We start from the raw sequence: 24091 nt of genomic DNA on the forward strand, positions 1-24091 counted from the left end.
GTGGGGGTGCTTGTGGGGGGGGGGTAAGGAAGATGCTGGCAGGGAGGGAGCAAAGCCCAAAGTGGGTGCCACCCCCTTGGGTCTGTCTTCCTGTCTACCCAGTAGGCTGTCAGGAGAGGGACAGCTTCCTCTTGCTGAATTGAACACCCAGAAGAGAGCTGCTGTGATTAGGCTCAGAGTCACATGCAGCTCTAGGGCTGCAGGCTGCCAGCCCCGGTCATATTGGGATGATATAGCTGTTAGCGTTCTTTAATACCAAAGCTCACTTCCTAAATTATATTCTTACTACACACATAAGTACCTAGTGGTGATCTCTAGACAGATTTCTTATTGCCTACTTAATGATGCTTTCCATTTATTTATTCAAGACCTATCTTCCTATATAGAGATTCTGTCTGTCTGTCTGTCTGTCTATCATCTATCTATCTAATGCATATCTCATGGAGCTTTGCATCTGTTTGTATATTGCCCTTCAAATTATTGATCCAAGTATGGTTTACAATGCGTATTAAGCGTTTTCCTAAATCTAAGAAAAGCATAATGCATGGTTAAGCCCTTACTCAACTGGTTTGTCTACTGTTGGATCCCAGAAGGTTTTTGGAACTATGTTGAGCAAGCACAATAATACGCTAGGAAGCCCAACCATGCAGGAAAGGCTAGCAAACACATGTTCTATGCAATTTAAATCAATTTTTGAAGAGATTTGCCTTCATTCTGGGATGAGATACTTAAAGCAGGCAAAACGATAAATTTTATTTCACATACTAATTATTTAAAATTGATGCAGGCGTTCAGGATTTGTATGATTAACTGACTGTTAGGGGGAGGGAAGTACGCTACTATAATATGGAATAAGGCTCTGTGGCTGGGATTCAACTAAGTTGTTGTGAACAAGCAAAACTCTCCTCCTCGTCCCCTAATCTGCTCTGGAGGCTTGGGGAACCCCAGAGCAGGATTGGGGGGCATGCAAGGAAGGAGAGAGGGCAAAGCCCCATTGTTCGAGTGAAACTAGCAGTGCATTGAAGCCAATCCTATGTGTGCCTGTTAGTCCTTTGGAACATCCCAAGAACAAAGTGAGTAGTGAAAGCCTATTACTCTGTAAAAGAATACAGTTAAGATTATATTTGTTGGATCAAACCAAGGGTCCATCTAGCCCAGTGTTTCCCAACCGGTGTTCCGCAGCACACTAGTGTGCCGCGAGACGTTCCCTGGTGTGCCGTGGGAGGGAGGCGGGCGAGTCGGGCGGCGAGAGGCAGGGCGGCGGCGGCGAGGATCCGCGTCGAGCCGGGGGCGGCTCCGCGGTGGTGGTGCCGAGGTTTCTCTCTCCATTCTCCCCTCACACACACACACAGGAAATAACACAGGATCAGCTGACAGGACCCGGCCAATGGGGCGGCGGCGGGGCAGCGCGCGCAAAAGGGAGGAGCGCGAGACAGCGGACGAGGAGGAGGCCGGCATGTCCGGGCAGCAGCAGCAACAACAGCAGCAGCAACTCCCGGCGACGGCTCCTCAAGCCCCGGGCAACCCTACTCCCTCACCGGCCTCGGCCGCCCTCCTGCTCCACCCGCTGCCGCCTCCCCCGCCGCCGCTGGCCACCTCGGCCCCGCCGCCGCCCCCTCCTCCGCCCGCTATCGCCGCCACCACCACAACAGCCGCCGCCGCCTCAGCTGGGCCCATGCCTGCCGGGAGCGGCGGCGGCAGCAGCAGCAGCAGCGCCCCGGCGCCCTTCCCTCCCGGCGTGACGCTGCGCGCTGACGTCACGGGGCTGTAATGGTGGTGTGCCTCAAGATTTTTTTCATCAAACAAGTGTGCCTTTGCCCAAAAAAGGTTGGGAAACACTGATCTAGCCCACATAATGTCCTTTTTCCAACACTGGCCAGCCAAATTGTTCCTAGAAACACACTTGATGGCAACTGTTGTGCCCCATTGGTATTCAGGGGCATGCTATCTCTGAACAGTGACATTCTAGTTAGTTAACAAAATTTACAGAGCACTTCTATAAAAAACAAACAAACCTCTAAGTGAGTCAGGACTGTGTATACATTACTGTTTACTCTGCATCCCCATTGCTGGTTTTTTAAAGCCGTGTACACACAACATTAGCCACAATTCATATCTTTCCCGAAGTTTATTGAGAAATCCTGCTGTTTAATGTGTTTTCCTTGAACCAGCTTCCATCCAAGCTGAAAACTTAAGGTACAGTCACTTCGCAGTTCAGCTGAGGAGAAAGCCATTGAATGTGTGCAGATGATTGCTTAATGAATAGGAGTTCCAAAGAGATTGCTTCGCTGTGTCCTCTCTGCCCATTTTTGTGGATAGACAGCGGGTGACTTAGGAACACATCAAACTCGACTGGTGTGTACAACACCAAACAAAAGCAACTTGAAACGCAGCAGGGAAAACAATCTTGCTGCATTTTAAAACTGGTATTGTGTACCTAGCTTACATAAAAGTATACACTATTATAAAGTTTAGCTGTTAAAGCTATTAACCATCAATAGCTTTGTACTGGACTGATACATTTCTCTATCTGGGTCAGTTGAAGGAAATACTAGAGACAGTCACCAAGCCTGTAACATATTTTAGGCACGAGAGTCTACCATAAAGGTGCTAGAAACATGCACAGCATAAATAAATCATCTTTAGTATTTATCAGCTCCTGTGAATTGGACTTCCTTCAGAAACCAGAGCAGCACATATATCCTGCTGAACAGATAGAAACCAATGGCATAGGAGCATTTACATCAATAAGTGGTGCTAAAAAACCCCCCTTATGTCTGATAATTTGCAACAGCCTATTTTTCTAGCATAGTCAGGATTGATAACTCCAGGTGCATTGATAACTCCAGGTGCAATATGACTGAAACGTTATCCCAGCTGTCAATATAAAGAGACTCTGTTTATTATCTTTCCCTGTGAACTGCTATGTTAATATGCCAGTTCTTGCTAGTTATAACTAGGTGCCAACCATTGAGGGTCTTTTGTGCTTCTCTTATTTTGTTAGAAGTCATGCTACTCAGTTGCTTGTGTCAGAGTGGACATATTTTCAGGGCCAGGGGAAATCAAAATACCATTTGCAAAGGCTGCAGGCTCAAAATTCAGCTGAAATATTTCACTGTTACCTTGGTAAATAAAAATGTTTTAAAAACCCACTTTGCTGTTGCTCAACAGTATTGAGTCATTTTGACGTATGCTGTAGACTTCAAGGATGATAGCTGTTGCAAAACAAACGAGTTTGATCTATAGGAGGAAGGGAAAGAAGTGGTGAAGCAAGGCTCTAATGAATTGCAAACACAGAGAATGCACTTTTCTAATAATATGCTGTTGATGGTGGTTTTTTAAAAGTTTTGGAGCACTATGCTTAGCACAAGATAAAAGCAAGCTGCTTGTGTGTGTTACCATTAATACTGTGATACGTAGTTTAATGTTTTGGGGTTTTGTTTTGTTTATGTTTGTGTCTGGGTTAATTCTCCTTTAAAAGCTGCTGAATTAAAGCCTCTTGCCCTCCCATTTACCTTTGGGAATTTGGCAGGGGTAGTGAGGGTGCCAGGATTGCTGAAAATGTCAGATTTTATTTCCCCAGCCAGCAGGTATGCCAATGCTTAACACTGGTATGGAAGGAAGATTTGTCTACTGTTATATAATGGTTTGAGAAGGCAACTTATGCTGAGTACCAAAGTATTTCTATGACATTATTTCTGGCATATTGTTATTTGTTGCATTTATCCATTGCTTTATATAGAAAATGTCTCAAAGTGGCTTACACCACCATAAAATACAAAACAGCTAAAACATATTTATGTCCGATATAGAATGTTGCTTGGTTAAAAAGAACAACCCTGGTTATAGTGTCATGTTTTGATATAAGTGTAGCTAGTTAAGATGGTGTTGTAGTCAGTCTTATGGTATACCTGTGAAGCCTTAAATTATATTACAAAATCTGGAGCTTCATTCCTTTTGTGAGAACCTTTAGCATTATTTTTTGCAAGATACAAATGATTAATTTAAAACATCTGGCCTATAATGCTTGAATTAACGGAAGATATATCCAGGTGTAATTTTATAGTTCTACAATAAATTTGTGTAGTTCAACATTATATGAACTTGGATTAAGCTGTGCTTACTACGTCAAATATCATAATCACATTTCCTTCCAGTGACTTAAAGTGTAAATTGATTCCAGACTGGCCACTTCTTACTCTCTCTACCCAGACACGTCTCTTTTCACTGTAAGCTATGTGCAGAATTGCAACTGACTTCTGTAGTTCTGGAGATAGAGGATTGTATTTGTGTACATACATCCAGCTATCCTCCATGCACGCTAGCGGGCATGACATAGCCATGTTAGTAGAGGAAGGAAAATACCAATAAAAAAATAACACTGTCGGATTTTTACTAAGGTTTGAGAAAAGATAGAAGCAGCATACATTAGGAAGAGCAGCAAAATTATTTGATGACGATATCATGCAGCTTCCCTGTAAAAAGTGAGTTAACCAAGAGTGGCAATTCCAGAGTAAGTACATAGGGCAGGATTCACCTAACAATACTGGCCAGCAGAAGCCCTGGGCAAGGATTTCCACTTGCTTTCCCCACCCCCTGAAATTGCCTTGGGGTGGATGGGATCAGGAGAACCCCCAGTGCAGTGCACAGGGGGAAATGAGGGGGCATTGGTCTGTCTGGCAAACTGAAGTACTTGTGGAGACAGAACATTTGTCCAAGTACAACACTGAATTCCACCTCAAGTGTGGAAGCACCCACAGAAACATCTCTCTGCCTTTAAACATTGCCAAGGGAAATGAGAGGATACAGTGGTACCTCGGGTTACAGATGCTTCAGGTTACAGACTCCGCTAACCCACAAATAGTACCTTGGGTTAAGAACTTTGCTTCAGGATGAGAACAGAAATTGGGTGGCAGTGGTGCGGCGGCAGTGGGAGGCCCCATTAGCTAAAGTGGTACCTCAGGTTAAGAACAGTTTCAGGTTAAGAACAGACCTCCAGGACGAATTAAGTTCTTAACCTGAGGTACCACTGTACTGTCAAAATGTTGCAATGTTTGAACAGCAGCTGGACTCCGCTCATGACAGTCTAACCAGAGGATGCAAATGTAGCTGTTTCTCTTAGCGATACATGATAGTGTACGGAGATAGGAACTTGCTCCAGAATATTTTCCCATTTCAGTATTATTTTTCTCATGCCTTTGCATAGTGCGGTGTCTTTGCTAAATTATGTACAATTCAGTTTCTTTCCTCAGATTACTTTCCCATGTAATCATTAAAATTAAAATAATGCTTAGCTTGTCTTTGCTTTTCTATATTCAGACGCTGAGAGGCGTTTAATATGCAGACTAAATATGAATCTAATAGAAACTTTATTTGAATAGGACAGTTCCCTGATTTACTAACACCTACTTCTGTTAACAGCTACACTATTTTGAAATTCCATCCTAAACTTGAAACTCGGGTTGGTATTCATCCAACCCACTTCTGGTATTCATCCACTTCTGGATTTCCATTATGAGAAAGTCAGTATCTTGAAAAGTATCCTGCAATCTTCCTTGAAATATCTGGATGGATGATTAATAATAATAATAATAATAATAATAATAATAATAATTTATTTATACCCCACCCATCTGGATGGGTTTCCCCAGCCACTCTGGGTGGCTTCCAACCGAATATTAAAAACACAATACGGCATGTTTTATTATTATTTATTAAACTTAAATCTCACAAAGGAGATCAGGGTGGTAAAAACACTAATCATAAAATAATACAAATTTAAAAATCTTAAAACAACCATATATTCTCACAGCTAACAATTTCAAAGTTACCAGGAACAGTATATTTCAGCCATCAAATGCCTGGTAAACAGGAAAGTTTTTAAATGCCTCCTGGAAGTTGATAATGAGGGAAATAAATGCAGCTCATTCTACAAATGGGGAACCATTAATGGGGAAACACCACACACACACCCTCGTCAGTAGCCTGAGTCACTTTCTGCCTTTTGAATACTTGTGTGGCTTGCAGAAGTGCCCTGATTTGCACTTTAAACACCAAGCTAAGAGCGAAGTGCCCCACCTGTTGTTTGCTGCAGTATCCCAACATACCTACCTTCAAGCCGATCTACCTGCAAGTAAGCATCTCAGCTAGTGGTTTCATGTAGTAAACTGGTGCATATACTTGAAAACACATCTTTTCCACTCACAAATAATTCACCCAAGTGGGAATTCCCTAGAGTAAGCATCCCACTCTTTGGTCTTTTAAGTAAGTTTGGGAGCTGTATTCTCCTATTTTAATGTTACTGTGTTAATATTTCTTAAACTGCATTAATAATATTATTAAACTGTAGTTTAAAATGCTATATTATGCTTCTGCTGCGTACATTTGGTAATTTAAAAAATGAAAACTTACGAATCACAAAAGAGAGTGATTTACAAATCATGAAAGAAACTGGGCCAAAGGAAGCTGCTGAATGAGCTTTTCTAAAAAAGAAAAGAAAAAGGGCGTAACTGGCTGTGGTTTATCATCCAGCCATCCTGCAAGTCATCTAAACATGAAAATTAGTCATAGCTGACTGACTCGTGGTCTGGTTCCCAATGAAGTCTCCTGTGCAGCATAATTGACAGTAGTTTCATTTGGATCACTGCGGGCTGCATTCTATTCTGTGTAGAATATCTTAAAATGGATGATTTTGGTTCCTTGTTAATGTAGTTTTTTGTTGCCCTAAAACAAAAACAAAAACACAATCGACCCTCATCTACCTTTTCAGCAATTCATATTTTCACCACCAGCTGGCTCTAAGAGATGTTGCAAAACATTTTGGTTCCCATAGGAACCGCTGATTGACAGAGATATTCTTTCCTGATTACTCATTCCTCCACTCCTGAGTCAGATTACAAACAAGTTTATAGATTAGAAGCTTTGGTCACCCAGTTCTAACAATTACAACACTTGTCAGGCCACTTCATGTCAGCAGCACACACAGAGACATTTTACACCCACAGCAACAACATATTGGGCTGAATTTATCCATGCTGCAACTCCAGTAAAATCCATACTATCACAATGGCTGATAAAACCTGATATAGCACAATGAGATTACGGTAATTACCGTAACTGAAGTACTTTTATGAAGAGGAATGTGCACTTAGAGCCACAGTCCTATGCACATTTACCTGGGAGGATGCTTGGTGAGTTGCATGTCAGATTTAAAGACGTGCATTGGCAGCCACTGTCTTATCGCTTCCTTATCAAGAGATGCTGAAAAATGTGAATGAGGAGATCCACAGCCATTGATCCAGTTACCTTTATGTTCAGTGGGAGCCTCACCCACAAAGATACACAGTATGGGGCAGACACGTAAACACATTGGGAAGAAATAAATCTAGGCTCCTCAAGAAATGACGCATTTTAAATAAAGCACGGCTTTATGACAAACACACCCATTGTTCACAGACTTGTTATAAAAATGAGATAGTTTGACTCATTGCAATGTTGGTCCCTCAAGCACACAACACAATTAGCAACCATGAACAAAAGCAACTATTAGCATAGAAGTCCCAGAATAAAACAAAAGTTCGGTTGTTTTCAATGTTCTAGTTCTGAATTGGGCTGACATTGTATGTGAAACTTAGATCCCAGTTCAGCCCCCCTACTACTTTTTAAAAGGACATTTGGCAACATTTATTAGAGGAGTTATAATTCATATTATAGATTCAGGTAGGTAGCTGTGTTGGTCTGACGCAGTCGAAAAAATGAAAAAATAAAAATAATTGTCCAGTAGCACCTTATAGACCAACTAGGTTTGTTCTGGTATAAGCTTTTGTGTGCATGCACACTTCTTCAGATACCAATTAATATTATGTTTATTTATATCCCACCTTTTTCCCTGACGGTCTCAAGGTGGCTTACAGCTAAAAAAAGAGACATTAAAAACAATTAAGCATTAATAAGATATGTGAGATCTATTAAAACATAGCACCTTTTGTTAAGAAAAATGTTAGCAATGTTTAGGCTTAGTGCCTCTGAGCGCGTGCAGAGTTCTTCAAAAGAAAGGACTTTCAAAGAGTCTCACTGAACATGTGCAAAATGGCTTTTGAAATGCTTCCTTGCCTGTTCAGTGAAGGCAAAATCTTGCACCTCTCACTTTCTGTTTGGAGGCTGCTGGCTGGGAACAGGGACCTGGAACGGAGAGGGCCATAAAATCAACCTTGGAGCAAATCGAAGAAAAACTGGAGATACAAACATATGCCTGGACGGACGCCCAACACATTTATGAGCTTTCATGGCGCAATCCCCAAGGACGTTTGCCAGGAGGGAAAGCCTACAGATTACAGCAGGATTTTCTTCGGAGTAAACATGTTTGGGAGTTAAAACTCCAAAAGGCGAAACAGGAATTCCCGCTGGGCGCGTCAGCGCAGAAGCAGGCCCTACCGAGTTAAAGCCTTACTCCCATGTAAAGCGTACATAGCTTGGATTGCGGCCTAACCCGTTCAGGGACGGCAACAAACTTGTGCCAGCGACACCAGAGAAACCGGTTACTCCTGGGGCAGCCGGACACGTTTCTTGGGCGGGCGGGCGGGCGCGCAGGTGGCGTGACGGGGCCGCAGCTCCGCCTCACAGGAAAAGGCGACCAACTTGGGCTGGGCCTAAGGCGGAGCTGAGGCGACGCCGACCGCTTCGGTAGGCGGCGGGCGAAGCGGCTTTCCGACATCGCCTCAGATCTCAGCGCCGCCCCTCGCGGAGGAGGAGGATAACGAGGAGGAAGGGGCGGGACCGCCGAGCCTTCCGCCTCTGAAGCGCCTCAGTCGCAGTTCCCGCCTTGACTACGTTGGCCGCCCAGCGACTTCGCAGGTTGCCGGAGTCCCACAGCTAATCGAGCGGGAGGCTCCTGGGGGAATGGGGAGCCGCGCTGGGCCAGGCAGCCAAGGCGGCTGCTGCGGGCTGTGCGGCCTCAGGGTCGCCGTCGCCTTCTTCTTGCTAGCGCTTCTGCCCGGCCGGGTGAGTGGAGAGGGTGCCTTCAGGGTGGTGGAGTATACAGCTGGCGTGGGGCTAGGGGTGTGTGTGTGGTGGTGGTGGGTACATTTTGGGGTAGAGGAAGACCCCTCACAGACTTGTCTAAAGGTCCCTGACTGTGTAATGAGAAAAGGGGTTTTTTTGGGGGGGGGGGTCGAGGTGAATGCTTGGGGGTTTGGTGGGTTCTGACCTTAGCAGCAGTAGTAAGAAAATATACCCCGGGGTGGAGGTGGGTAGGGAGAGACTCTTTGGGGTGCAATTCTGGGCAAAATGCTGTTTTACTCGAAAGTAACTCCTGTTGAGTTTTGTGGGACTTGCTTCCAGATCCGTCTGGGTAAGACTTCTGCTTTAACAGCAGCTGGCACAGGTATCTGTTCTGCTTCAGATAGTTCTGGTTAAGAGTTCTGTTTCTCTGGCATGGAGGAGCAAAGGGATGCGGCAGGTCACGAGAACTTTAAAATTAGGACGGGCAGTCAGTCGTTGCTGTCTCTATGTCAAGCGCTTTAATTGTAAAAGGAAGCGTACATCTTCAGAGCCGGGTCAAGGGCGGGGAACTTGCAGCCTTCAAACATTGTCAGCCCATAAACTCTCCTGATCTATGCCGGCTGGAGCTGCGGGGGGTGGGAGGGGTGGGCAAGGACATCTTGAGGAGTGCAGATTACCTCCCCCCCTCCTCCCAGTGTAAGGCAATTTCCATCCTTCCTTGGGAAGTGCTTGAGCCTGTTGCAGAGAGCAAATTGGTGTATTGTAGATTGCAGGCCCTTGTAGGTCTTATTTATCTTGCACCAGTGGTATGTGTGGCACTTCAGAGTGTAAAAGAGGGCAGGCTTTGGTCCCTAGAGCTTGCAATCTAAACTTTGATGCAAATTAAGTGGTGGCATCACATAGGTATTCTGGGAGGCAGTTCCAAGCATATAGGGGAGCAAAGGAGGGAGACTGGAGTGAGCCTATTCTGCTGTAAGAATGTTGACAAACCCACAGGTAGTTTTAGGGGAGCACATTGAGTGCAAAGCCTCAGGGGAGCCACCAGGGGCGTGGCAACTAGAATGGAGCGGGAGAGGCAGAAGGGCACCAAATTTTGGCATAGCACAGGGTGTCAAATTTGAGACCCCAGGGTCCACCACGGTAAAAAAGCAAAATCCAGCTGTTAAAAAACACCATTCAGTGATGAGAAGTCTGTTTTGTCATGAAAAGAGTGGTAAATCATTTTGTAGTTGAAAAAATGGCTGGGTGAAAGCAGCATAAATGACTAATTGTCTGAATACTGTAGCAGCGTTATTGTGCAAGCAAGACTGAGAAATCACCTGGATCAGGTAATTTGCCAGACATTATTATTCAAGCAACTAGGTGACATTCATAATATTGTAATAAATGGCTTCCAACAGTTCCAGTACTTATTTGTAAACCTGCTGTTATTCATAAATGTATTAAATATTTCTATCTTGCATTCAAAACTTTTGTTGATGGTACAAATTTAAAAGCAAGTTGTGTGCTGCCAAATAGATACAAAGCAGTAAAGTGAAGTTAGACATTCATAACCCATTGTTTCGGCTGACAGGACTCCTCAGTGGTTGTTGAGTCTTAAGAATCTCATTTTTGGTTCCACTCCCCAAGGAATCTAGGTCTTACTATTTAAAATTGAAAGTCTGAGAGGCTCACATCTAACACACCTGGCAGTGATACATTGTTTGGATGTGATCTGCATTGACACAATGAATGCAGAAGTACTCAGTGTACTTGTTTCATAAGAGTTGTGCTAAGAGCAGTCACAGCTCTTTGTTGCTCTTCTCTTGGATACCTGATGAATATAGCACAGATAGGTTCCTGTATTTTCTTTACTTTCTCATGCTTATTCCAAGTGACACGATAAACCTTTGTTGTGCCTAACATATTTTCTTTTGCTTCTTGGTTAGGACACTAACCATCAAGAGCGTAGACATGGTTGAGCATATGTGTCATTGAATGCTGAATGGCAGACATTGGAGTAATAGATGCAACTTCCATATTACTGTTTCAGGTTAAGAACGGACCTAAGTACTTAACCCGAGGTACCACTGTATTCCTATCTGTCATATCTAATAGGCACAGGAGACCAGAGGTAGAAAAGTGGCAAGTCTACAGAATAGCAGCTGGTTTCCTATTGATCGTTGCTGCTGTAGGCTTTGCTTGTGGCCTGCATGGAAAGAAGAAGTGGAACCGGCTTCTGGTTACCCATAGAGATCATAATGAATATAAGCAGTTTCAACAAACTGTTCACATTCCTTAGTGTTCCTTTGGAGTTGTGTGTGAGAGATGTGAGATTTACCTACTGTTACTGGGGCACATTATGTCATTGAGACAGTACATGCACTGTTCTTTGCCATGTGTTCTTTATCTTATAAGAAAGAATTAAGATATGCATATTTGGCCACCATTATCCTCCCCCCATCCAAACTTTATTGAATTATTTAAAAACAATTACAAAGCATAAAGTGTTTGTCTTCCAGGAAAAATACACTACAGTTGTTAAGCCTTGTATGTAGTCACTCACATGGCATCAAAACAGACTGCTTGGAAAATATTATACATTAGAGATTAAGCTCACATCCACAGGATATGCTTCATTCTAGGGTGTTAAGATAATTTCTCCATAGTGGCCACCATTATAAATGTGTGGAGTATACAGTGTTTAGAAGTAGTGGTACCTGTATTGAGAACAGCTTTTCCTTGTTCATACTAGGTGCTTAAATGGGTTGGGAGCTTAGTGATCAACAGGGCCCCTTTCTGCAAAATGAAGTAAAAGAGTGCACCACTTCAAGCTGCAGATGGAGATCATTTGGAATGTTCCTTTGCCTTAAAAGAAGCTCCCTGCAAGTATTAAGATATAACTTTTATTCCTGGTGTGCTACTTTTCTACTAGCCAGGAGCGTTCACATAGAAAAACATTGCAAAATGGTAGCTTTGAACAGCATTCTGAAGTGGTGTAGTCAATTCTACCGCCTTATTTAAGTATTTATTACATTTATATCCCACCTTTCCTTCAAGTTGCTCAAGAAAGCATACATAGCTCTTTAGCTAGGTGGTGTGTGGAGTGAGGAGGGAGTGGGGCTTCTGTTGGGGTTAGTGGGAGTAAGTTTAATGTATGCTTTAAGTTGGGAGGTGGGACTGGTATCTGACCATAGGATTATGACTTAAGAAAGGAATGCTGTCAAGTAGATGTGTGGGAAGCTGCTGTGTCTCTGTGTATCCTAAAATTAGAGGACTACAGTATTGAAATATGTGAGCTGAAAGGGTGCTTTAACTTTTGAGAGTTCCTGCAGTGGCACTGTGCAGTGCTGTGTGAGCACCAAACTGTGTGACATTTTAATTTAATCTGTGTAGGTAAATTCCATTTTATGAGCCATCTTCTTTTGGTAAAAATTGGATGGTTTTGCATAAATTCAAAATTTAAACTTAGGCATTAAGTGGGTATCAAGAGCCTAGTTCACTGTACACATCGTGTGAAATCCTATTTAAGGAATCTTAACTAGGGTATGGTATGATGTCTGCATGGATAAATTACAGAACAACAACCATCACTTGGTCTTTGGGTGCTACTGTGCAGTGAGGGAGAACCAACACTAGGTGTTCGATTTCATGGAAACTTTAAGTATGATTTGGATTCTAAATTCAGGTTAGCCAAAACCATGATATGGTGTGATGTTTGAAGTAGCTGTTTGGTGTGTTTGAATATTATAGGATCACAATAGGAGAGTACATTCTATGGTTTGTAGTTAGAAAAAGCTTCAGTAGACTGGTTGGAAACTTGGCAGTGTAAAAGAGGATGGTCCATCCTGAATTTTGGGTAGAAAGGATGAGAAATGGTTTATTTTGAATGATTTTTTTTTAATGGTATGAGACTTTGGTGGCTAATGGTGCTTTTATTCTATAGATTTTGTTATGGTGGTTTTTTGGGGGGGGAATCTTCATTTATATTTTGTATTTTGGGAAATGGTTTGTTGTGTCAGGTTAAGAGGAATGTCTAGTATGTGCTGTGAGTTGTGCAATATGTTTGTAGTTTGGTCACAATAAGGCCTTTTCAAAACTATGTTAGTCAATGGTATTTCCTAAGGCATTTGACTTCATATGCTCAATACAAACCTATTGTGAGAAAGTTTTAAGTGGAATGTTGGGTGGAATGAGAATGAGTGTGGGCAGAGAGGGTCAGTTGGAAAATGACAGCATGGCTGTGCAATGGGACAGAGAAGGAGCTGGGAGTGGATGTGAGATGCGAGGAGATGTGGCGGGGGGGGGGGGGAGTACTTCCAGACCAATACTTTATTTTCAAGAATTTATAATTCAGGTAAGCGAAGAGGTTAGAAGTTAAGTGTGAAAGGAGATGGTGGTGAGGAAGAAATTTCAGACAATTTATAAAAATAGAGGCATGGGGTTGTGGAATATCTCTAACATTCACAGTGGCAATCTCATTAAAGAGGAGCCTGATTAGGAGGGAAAGTTGGCAATCCGTCTTACCTTATTTCACTCAATAATTTAACCACTTAATAGTCATCAGATGTTGCATTTGAATTGTCGCCCTTCTGAATGGTCTGAGATAATAACAATGATATTTATTAGTTTATTTTTCTGTTTCAATAGAATTGTAGCCCTAGCCTCCTCAAAACATAATCAAATCAACAAACCTTTTTAGTTTAATATGTTGTGTTAAAGCCTTTCCATGTTCACTCAAAGTTGCAAAATACTTTGAAAATAAAGCTAGTATATGCTGTATTTTGTGTAGGATAGTATATATCGGGGTGGGTGGGTGGATGAGCGCGTGCACACACACAAAATATATATAAATAATACTAATTCTTACAATTAAGGAGAGTGATTGAGCTATGTTTCTTTAACATGCTAAGCAGAGTTGGATTAGTTTAACATTACACATGAATATTTCTGGTGGATTTTTTGTAGCTGAAATGTATGAATGGGTGCATTTCTAGCATCCTGAGTTTGACCAAGTTTTGCTTGGAGGACATAACTCAAGTAGGAAAGCTGCAACTGAGAACTAAAAAGGTTTCACATTGGTAGCCTCCCTATGAATTTTATGTGTCCCCAATCTAACAGATGTGCACAGTAATTTGTGGCAGTTTCTCTTAATATAAACCACTTAAAAGTAGATGTATGTGAATGGAACTTAGGGGGGGAAATCTCACCTAGTTTTCATTCATGCATCTTGGTATTACTAATAATGAAAGCAGGTAGTATCCATAGATGTAATGCTCCAAAATTGAGTAGGCATTTTTGCATATGGTTCAAATGGGTTTAGGTAAATCTCAGTGTTTCATAGGGTGATAGTTAAATCACAGCAACAAATATGAGAGAATAATGTTTTTGATTTTATCATTAATTCAAGTCTGCAGTAGCTGAAACGTTTCCAAGAATACTTGCAAAGAGAAACATTGTAGTCCTAAACAATAGTGCCTCAGTTCTTGTCAAAAAGGCAAATGATTTATAAAAAGAAGCTGGTGTTTTTCTGGTATACATGAGAGACTTTTGTGTAATTGTTTCTTATACATGTTCAATTTGAGGAGGGAAGAGATGACAGATACAATTTTATGTGCTTTGAGGGTTTTTAAAGATATAATTTAATTATAATGAATTGTTATATGCCTATAAGCATCAGATGCCTTCAGTATATAGTGGTACCTCGGGTTAAGAACTTAATTAGTTCCAGAGGTCCGTTCTTAACCTGAAACTGTTCTTAACCTGAGGTACCACTTTAGCTAATGGGGCTTCCCGCTGCTGCTGGTGCGCGATTTCTGTTCCGAGGTACCACTGTAGTAATAAATGGGTAGGATTCAAATCAATTTAAATCACCAATGAGAAAAGGCTGATTTGAATGCTTCCTAAGTGACATGACCTTTGTAATGGCATTTGTCTAATTATATAACCAACACCTGCAAGTCTGTTCACCATCTTATCCTGACCCACTTATCTGGCCTGAATGGGAGAGGTGCTAATCAGAAGATAATATGCTGAAATTAGGGAACACAGAAAAGCCATATTCTCCTTTTAAGAATTGTAGTATTGAAGATTACAAGATGGTTTGAATATATAGGCTTGAGTGCGTTGACATCAACAGCCAAAAAAGAATTGTCTTCCTCTTTCCACACCTGGCCAGTTGGTTTGAAGAGCTGCAACTCTGACATGAGGAGCAGAACCTGAGCTTTCCATACTGCTAAGTCAAAACTTTTCCTAGCAACCAGCTGATCCATGCCTCAGACTTGGGCAGCTACACTCACTTAAGGCTAGTTCTGCAACAATGAACCATATGCCAAAGTAGATTCAGGGCATGTGTAAGGGAGTGGTGCTTCTCTCTTAACAGAAGTGGCAGTGCAGCCACTACTGAAAAAGCTGCCCTGGATGCAGTTTCCATTGATGTTTTTACTGTTACGACTGTAGTATTCCATTTTTATATTGTACAGTGTCTTGTTCCATTTTATAACTAAGGTTTATAAATAATTATAATAAATACATAAAATATGCTGTGCATATCCCTATTGATGCATAATCGTAAGCAATAGAGAACAGACATAATTCTACAAAATGTAGTTCCAAAAGTTCATTTTTGTAAGGGAACAAAGTCAAGGCTAAACAGAAATCTGGCAATCTGTCCTTGTAAGCCAAGTACATTATGTACAACAAAACTGTTGGAAGTCTTTCCAAAAACAAGTGTGGACTCTAATCTTTAACCTCGTATGTGTAGATCCCTCTATAGATGAAAAAAGCTTCCAGAAATGTATAAGTTTCAAAGTATTAATGACAAAAAACTCAGTTAAGCTTTTACTGTATTAAGATTACAAAAGTACTACTCTTCAAGATACAATGCATGAAACTGTGCAAATGCAAATTCAAACAGAAAATAGAAAATTGATTGAAAATAACTATTATAAGCACCCCTGTTATATGTATTGCATCAGTAAGATAACCAGTGCTTTTTTCTTTAACAAAAAACAAAGTTTAGGGGTACTCTCATTTTCCTACTCATATCAAAATAGTGCCGCTCAATGAGGCCAAACTTAGATTCACAAAATGTTTAGGGGTCTGCACACCCCTGAATCTCCCCAGAAAGAAAGCACTGAAGATAACTAATAGCTAAGTCTGCTAACAATATTTAGTACTAACATAACATTTCAGGAACAAGTACTTCCAATATTCAGCAAAAATCCTGTAAAGAAGATCAGCATTAATATTCTTCTATTGCAGATTGGGGGATGGAAAGGAGATGAAGCTGAAGGAAAAGTGGCTTGAATAAGGTTCCCAATGGCTGATAATATTTCAGCCAGGGACTTGGTACTTTATAAGCCCTCTAAACTTTATACAGTGTTGCTAGTCATTCTAGCTGTTGTTTCTAGTTGCATAGAAGAGAATACCAGTCTCTTGATGAGATAGGAGAAAGATGCCGATGACAGCACATTTCCTTTCAGCCCTGTGGATAAAGTGTTGTCACTAGACTGTCACATGATGCATGTGAGACATCAGAAGTCTTTGCCTTGCAGATCTTTCTCTCCCTGCCTGTCTCATGCAAGTTTAGTGATTTTTCTGTATACCTTTCATCACTGAATTCATCAACCTGTATGTACACATCATTCTCATAAGACTGATATTTTAAAAAAGGGAATCCATTTGCAAGTTGATGAGGGAAAACAGGAATGATCACACTTTCATCATTAATTACCAGTTCAGAGAAGTTGCTGACTGAGCTTGCTTCATAAAGGTTTACTTGGTTTGAGTCCTTTAGTCTACTAATGAGGAGCCTTTTTTCAGCCCAAAGGCTACATTTCTTTCTGAGCCAGAACAAAAGTGGACAGAGCACCAAATGTAAAACTATGTACACTATGCTACTTTATATACATTTACACACACACACTTTAAAGCAAGAGGTGTTATCAGTCCAAGGGCACATTCCAGCTAGGAGGAAAACACTGGGTGTGAAGCAGAGCCAGTGAGGGGGGTGACCTGGGAAGAGAAGTGTGGAGGTCTGTATATGGTCTCTGGGACTGCAGAAACTAAGGAGTATTTTTGGCCCGAATGCTTTTGTGTTGTTGTTGTTTAGTCGTTTAGTCATGTCTGACTCTTTGTGATCCCATGGACCAGAGCACGCCAGGCACTCCTGTCTTCCACTGCCTCTCGCAGTTTGGTCAAACTCATGCTGGTCGCTTCGACAACACTATCCAACCATCTCATCCTCTGTCGTCCCCTTCTCCTTGTGCCCTCCATCTTTCCCAACATCAGGGTCTTTTCCAGGGAGTCTTCTCTTCTCATGAGGTGGCCAAAGTATTGGAGCCTCAGCTTCACGATCTGTCCTTCCAATGAGCACTCAGGCCTGAACCAAACACAATTCTGAAAGCCTTCCTCCCATGTAGCTCTGTGCTCTTGTCCCAGAGTATCCTATGTAAACCATATAAATGTTAGGAAATGGTTTCCTAGCCCTCTCTTTTTCTAGTGTTTGCTATCAAATAACTGTATTTATTTCATATAATTTATTTCATTAGAAGTGAAGGCTGCCAACATTTAAAAGAGGATTGGACAAATTCATGGAGAATAAGGAGATCAATGACTGCTGACCATTATGGATATGTTCTACCTTCACTTTCAGAGGCAACATGCCTCAGAATGGGAGCTGCAGGATGTGGGGAGAGTAGACTTGGGCTCAGGTCCTGCTTTCTGACCTCATAGGCATCTGGTTGGCCACTGTGAGAACAGGATGCTGGTCTAGATGTACCTTTATTTTCAACCTGATTTAAAAGTGATTTGTATCCTAAGAACCTTTCTCTGAAACTGATAATGACTCCTTACCATTTATGCCTATTTGTTGAATATTTGACATCTGATATTTGACTGTAAGATCAGATCAAAGGTTCACCTAGTCCAACATTGCACAGTGGCCAACTAAATGCTCTTAGTGATTACAATGGTTCTTAGGGAATTTGTGTGTGCAAAAGTTGACCAAGATCCATAAAATGGGATCACTAATTCTGCACAGGGCTTTGAGCCTGTGTTACTGTATGAGAAATCTCCATCATGTTGAAGGTTGTTCTGAGGTGATGTCACTTGAAAAGCATTGTGTTGGGATCTGGGAAAGCCCAGCCTGTTGGTAAACTGAAATGCCTGTAGTTTGTGGGTATATTTAAAATGGTGTTCTCATGAGCAGCCTCTGTTGGGACACTTTTAACATTCGTCTTGCAAGTGTGAAACCTATGGTCAACACAGTTAACATTCGTTATTCTTCATCTGTAGGTATTTTCAGACTCGTGTATCTGGTATGGCCAGTGTGAAGTTGCTTCTGGAGATAAAAGGTACAGTTGTGAATATAAGGGTCCACCGTTGCCACTGCCGAAAGATGGCTATGATTTGATACAGGTAAGTTTCTAGTGAATTACCATTTTACTGGAAAATAAGAACTTTAGTGGGGATAGGAAAGAAGAACTAAGCATATTTTTTTCCTAAACTCAGTTGTAGCATAAGGAAATCTAATGCTAATATTGGTATGAGTAAGGCAACATGGTAACTGAATTATGGACTATGTTTTGTTCATTCCACTTAGCCTCTGTAGTTGGTATATGCATTTCTTGACTTGAATGTCTACTCTATAAGGATTACGATCATATCAAATCTACCAGTCTCTTCTTCTGTAATGTTATACTAAGGAAGTATGAAATAGTAATTACTAATTTCACTATTACAGTGATTCTAAGCCTGTTAGTAAGCAAGCTGTTGAAAACAGTGAGATATTTTCCAGGACAATTGTCTAAAGTTGAGTGTGTAAAGGAGGTGGATTTGCCCTGCCAGTCCTTAAACTTTGTTGTGAATCAGCTGCTTTTTGCTGGCTGAGAGAATGGCTGCTTCTTCAAAACACTGAAGTGTTGGATAATGGCAGATGAAGTTGATAGACTATATGGAATTGGCGGAAATGACTGGCAGAATCCGAGACCATGGAGAAGAGTCGGTGGAAGAAGACTGGAAAAAGTTTAAAGATTATTTACAGAAATACTGTAAAATTAATGAATGTTAGAAGAATGTGGGAATGAAGTTATATGGCTTTAGTAGAAATGTTATAAGGAATTCAGTATAAATAGATTAATAGAATATTAAAGGAAAAAATAAGGCTACAATGTGTTAAGATAATTATAGGATAGAAAACAGAGGAAGATGGAAAGGAATTGCTGAAACAATTAACAGAAGTGGAATACAAAAAGGAGGTGTGAGGAGGTCGTTGAAATAAGTGAATGAAAGATAAGATATTGAAAATGTTTGAGGTGTTTTAAACTGTTTTTGTTTGTTTTTGTTCTGTTTTGTTAGTTTAATGTGTTAGTGTTATGCAGTGTTTCTGTATTGTATTGTATTGTATTGTATTGTTCTTTTTTTTTGTAGTGTTTAAATGGTTGGAAAAGTAATAAATATTAATAAAATAAATAAATAAATAAAGTTGAGTGTGTAACCCTTGCAGTAGAAGAAAAAAATCACAGGCTACTTTATAATACTTGAATTTTAAATATATATATATGTATTTGATTTTTTTCTTAAGGAACTCTGCCCAGGTTTTTTCTATGAGAATGTTAGCCTTTGTTGTGATGTACAACAACTTCAGACTTTGAAAAACAACTTGGAGCTCCCGCTGCAGTTTCTTTCCAGGTATGTGGGTTGTTTGTCTGGTTGTTGCTTGTGGTATTTGCCCCCCTGCTCTCGCTTCTCAATAAACTAGAGAAAATATGGTAGACATTTACTTGTCTAGGAAATATAATGGGAAAATAAATATCTACAAATGCCTTTATTACAATGTCTGTCTTTACCCAACAAGTGCTCCAGAAGTTGTTCTGCTCATTCTCTGATGGTGGAATGCTACCAGAGAGATGCATTTTAGTAGACAACTTTCTAGAAAGGTTGGTCAAATAAATGTATATAAATATTAAGCATTTTAATGATTTTTATTCTGCTTAATAATATCTCCAGACCTATTTCCAATAAAAGAGAACTACCTGAAGAGTCTCTGTGATGCTTTCCTCATATTTGTTTATAGTTCATATTTTCTTCAGCTTTTATTGGGGCAACAATACTAAAATTTAAATACAGTGGACCCTCTGGATTCGAACCTAATTCATCCTGTGGATCCGTACTTACCCCGAAAAGTCCGTATCTGGAGGCACCGCTTCTGCGCACACACGCAGCACGATAGAGCACTTCTCCGTGCATTCGCACGTGGCAAAACCCAGAAGTATACACTTCCGGGTTTGCTGCGTTTGTAACTCGAAATTACGTTACCCGAAGGTAACATAACCCGAGGTAGCACCGTAAATGGTGGCTTCTGAATCTTGGGCTGCAAGCCTACACATTCTTATATCGGAGTATTCCTATAGTAGAACTGACCTCTGAGCATGCATGCGTCAGATTGGACTGTATGTCTCATTTGATTTCACTGCTGTGCTGCTTACGTAGTTTCATTTCTTTCCTCCAGATGAAATGCTATGAACTTTTCTGTACTCAATATTGCTGTAGCCCTTGCTGATCATTCTTAGAACTACACATTTCAGGAGTGCATTATTAATTTAAGCTTTGATATCTGGGCCATAATAACTGTTTGTTGTGCTTGAAGACAAATGCTACATTCTGAAAATTCCTGCATTTTGTGTGCACATACTGGATAAAGGAATAAATGTTTAATAATTACTCTCTCTTTAGGTGCCCATCATGTTTTTATAATTTTGTAAACTTGTTCTGCGAACTAACCTGCAGTCCTCATCAGTCTGAATTCCTCAATGTAACAAAGACAACTTCATATATTGATCCAGTTACAAAAGAGAAGAAAACCAATGTCGTTGAACTGGAGTATTACATTGGAGAAAAATTTGCTAATGGTAAGCAAGGCAAAATAGTTGTGTATCATTTATTTTTGTTCTTAGAAGATTTCATAAAAGCACTTATTTGCCTGTATTCTCATGTGTATATGAACTGTGTGGTTCATCTGCAAGTCAGAAGTTGAGTAGTACGGAAAAGAGAGGATTGAGTGAATGCTTGGGGAGGAAGAGAGCTGTGTGTATATGTGCCATTGAAGTTAGAAAAATGGGATCCAGCATTAATCCTATTTGCAAGGCTAATTCAGGAGACTATAATCTTACAGTTCATTTCCCCCAAAGAATATTAAATCTGGCAACTCTTTTGTTCTCCAGTGCCCCATAAAGTAGCAGGGTAGTATTTCTCATCTGCCCTGTCCATTTCTGTTGGCAAACTTCCACTGATGCATGTTGATGCCCTCCTCCTGGGCTCCCACAAGGTTTCTCACAAGGTGCTCATAAAATCAGAGGAGTGTCCTTAGTCTCCTAGGCAATAGAGCAGTTTCCTCCTTTCCTGTCTGGGGCAACTGCCGGGCTTGGACACACCCAGCTACCTTTGCAACCAAATTGTCACATCCTCCTTGTACATTTCAGTTTCCACAGCAAGCAGAAGACAGATTACTTTGCTGCTGCTGCTGCTGCTGCTGCTGCTGTTTGCCCCAGATCCTCTCATAGCATTGGGGTTGAGTTATCTTGCCCTCACCTTTTCAGAGGCAGAAATGGCACTCTTGTCTTCTGTAAAGGCTAGTGCAAAGGACAAGAGATCCCTCCTGCATGCTTTGCAATTAGTGGAAAACTATTCAGAGAATCCACTGGTGAGCTAATGAGAAGATTTGTGAAGCCTAGATTAATCTTGGACTGTGTCAAAACCTTTTGTCTTCAAGTATTTCTTCTGTAATAATTCAGAGTTGCTTTATTTCAGATGCTGAGTAAATTCTTATTTGTATCCTTACTGTATTATCAGCATTGTCTTTTTCTTTATTGAAATGATACTTCTAGATATGTATAATGCATGTAAAGATGTGGAGGCACCATCAAGCAATGTTAAAGCGCTGGGACTATTGTGTGGAAAAGATGTTAGGGAATGCAATGCAACCAACTGGATTCAGTACATGTTCAGCAAGGATAATGGTCAGACTCCTTTCAACATGATTCCAATATTTTCAGGTAGGAAACAAGTGTTTTAAATAAACTTTTCCTTATTGACTATTAGTAGCAAGTGACTTGAACTTGAGCCACAAATACATACTGAATTTGGACCATCCCCCTAGGCAACGCAGGATTAACTACTGGGCTTAATAAGGCTATAGCTTTAGGTGTATGTGCATATGATTTCATATATACATAAAAATGTAAGGCTGTAATCATGCACCGCAGTTTAAATGAGTGCTGATACATACTTCTAAAAGGGAGGAGATGCTGTGAGGTCACTTTGGCTTATCTTCCTCACAATGTTTTTTTCTGTCAGCATGTGTAGAAGAAATATTAGATAGGAACTGTCACCGTTGTCTTTTTCTGCATCTACCAAAGACCATCTTCTTCCAATCAGCCTTTTAAGTTGATATATTTTCCAGAGTGCATCTGCACTGCAATTCTTTGAAAGATGTTTTATCACTTGTTGCTTGCTGCCCTGGGCTCCTTTGGGCAGAAGGTGGAGTGGGTTAAATGCAATAAATACATCTTTAAAGGTAAAGGTACCCCTGCCTGTACGGGCCAGTCTTGCCAGACTCTAGGGTTGTGTGCTCATCTCACTCTATAGGCCGGGAGCCAGCGCTGTCCACAGACACTTCCGGGTCACATGGCCAGCGTGACAAGCTGCATCTGGCAAGCCAGCGCAGCACACGGAAACGCCGTTTACCTTCCCGCTAGTAAGCGGTCCCTATTTATCTACTTGCACCCGAGAGTGCTTTCGAACTGCTAGGTTGGCAGGCGCTGGGACCGAGCAATGGGAGCGCACCCCGCCGCGGGGATTCGAACCGCCGACCTGACAATCGGCAAGTCCTAGGCGCTGAGGTTTTACCCACAGCGCCACCCGCGTCCCCTAAAATACATCTTTAACTTGTGGCAATTTTGAATGCTTTTTAAATCCTGGATCAAATGGTAAACTTGCTTACCCTAGTGAACACAATTTTTTTCTAATGGTTTGGCAACGTTAAAAGTTGAAGTTGCCAAACGGAAACCATTATCTGTTTACGTTGGTTTTAATTTGTCATAGATTATATCTACAATTTTAGTATCTTTGGGTATTTTTTGAGTGTGTTAACTTTTCTCTTGTTAGATGTTTCTATCCATGGGATGACTCCTATGAACAATGCCACCAAAGGCTGTAATGAGTCCATGGATGATGTCACTGGGCCTTGCAGTTGTCAGGATTGCTCTATTGTCTGTGGTCCCAAACCACAACCCCCTCCACCTCCTGTACCTTGGCTTTTGCTTGGTTTGGATGCCATGTATGTCATCATGTGGATCTCCTACACAGGATTTTTGCTTGTGTTTTTTGCAGCAGTTTTTGGAGTTTGGTGTTACAGGTAAATAGCTCCCTTTTTAAACAGCATTGAAAATTAAGTGTTGGAGTTGTTCATAAACTGTTAAATAATCCCACTGTTTACTAAGGGTAGAATCCAGTGGGACTTTAACTTTTTCTTTTATCCTGCAACCCCCCACTCCCCGGTTCAATCTGCTGTAGAGAGTGAAGCCATGTTGTGTGACAATGAACAGCTTGCACATAGACAGCATTTAGAACATCCCCATACTGCAGTAATGCTTTGTTTTTGCTTAGTGTGCAGTTAACTGAACAGCCACTAGCATTCTCTGTGCTTTAAGGAACTATCTAGGACAAGTATAGCATAACTGTATATTTATACATTTTACACCTACACTGAGTACTGTATATATTGTCAGACTTGGTGGCATAGCAAGGTGAGGAGAGTGCTTGTAATATGTCAGACTTAGCTGGCTTACCTTGAGATTTCTTTTGCATCTGGTGTTGGCTTAAAATAAATCCTGGGTGCTGCTCAGTGTGGCTGCTGCACTGTGTATCTTCAGCTGCATCGTTTTTATCTCTGAAACTACAGAGGCAGCAGAAAATCTGTCAGAGTAAACAACTGCCCTATGAGCTGTTCATAGTCATGGGATTCACCCTCCCTGATTGCTCAGTTTTAAAGAGACAGGGAAGGGGGAAGTCAAAAGACCCCACAATGTATTTAACTCTCAAATTAATTTTT

The 24091-nt window shown here is 41.2% G+C and overlaps 1 protein-coding gene and 1 long non-coding RNA gene across 3 annotated transcripts in view; one reads left to right on the plus strand and one right to left on the minus strand.

The window, feature by feature from the left end:
• The first annotated feature begins 8752 nt into the window (after positions 1 to 8752).
• The window catches only part of NPC1 (NPC intracellular cholesterol transporter 1), a 42672-nt gene continuing 27333 nt past the window's right edge, over positions 8753 to 24091 (plus strand). For both annotated transcript variants that reach the window (XM_028737172.2, XM_028737171.2), the window contains exons 1-6: positions 8753 to 9000; positions 18277 to 18399; positions 19565 to 19671; positions 20716 to 20891; positions 21867 to 22034; positions 23146 to 23395. In XM_028737172.2, coding sequence (XP_028593005.2) covers positions 8899 to 9000; positions 18277 to 18399; positions 19565 to 19671; positions 20716 to 20891; positions 21867 to 22034; positions 23146 to 23395 — 926 coding nt within the window. In that variant the 5' untranslated portion in view covers positions 8753 to 8898. The remainder of the gene's footprint in view (positions 9001 to 18276; positions 18400 to 19564; positions 19672 to 20715; positions 20892 to 21866; positions 22035 to 23145; positions 23396 to 24091) is intronic.
• LOC144328713 (uncharacterized) lies at positions 15783 to 23995 on the minus strand. The gene is made up of 2 exons (XR_013393948.1): positions 23829 to 23995; positions 15783 to 17427 (listed from the first exon to the last, which is right to left on the minus strand). It is a non-coding gene; the product is annotated as an uncharacterized LOC144328713 (long non-coding RNA).

Source organism: Podarcis muralis, chromosome 8 (genome assembly GCF_964188315.1).
Source record: "Podarcis muralis chromosome 8, rPodMur119.hap1.1, whole genome shotgun sequence".
In the NCBI taxonomy this organism is placed as follows: domain Eukaryota; kingdom Metazoa; phylum Chordata; class Lepidosauria; order Squamata; family Lacertidae; genus Podarcis; species Podarcis muralis.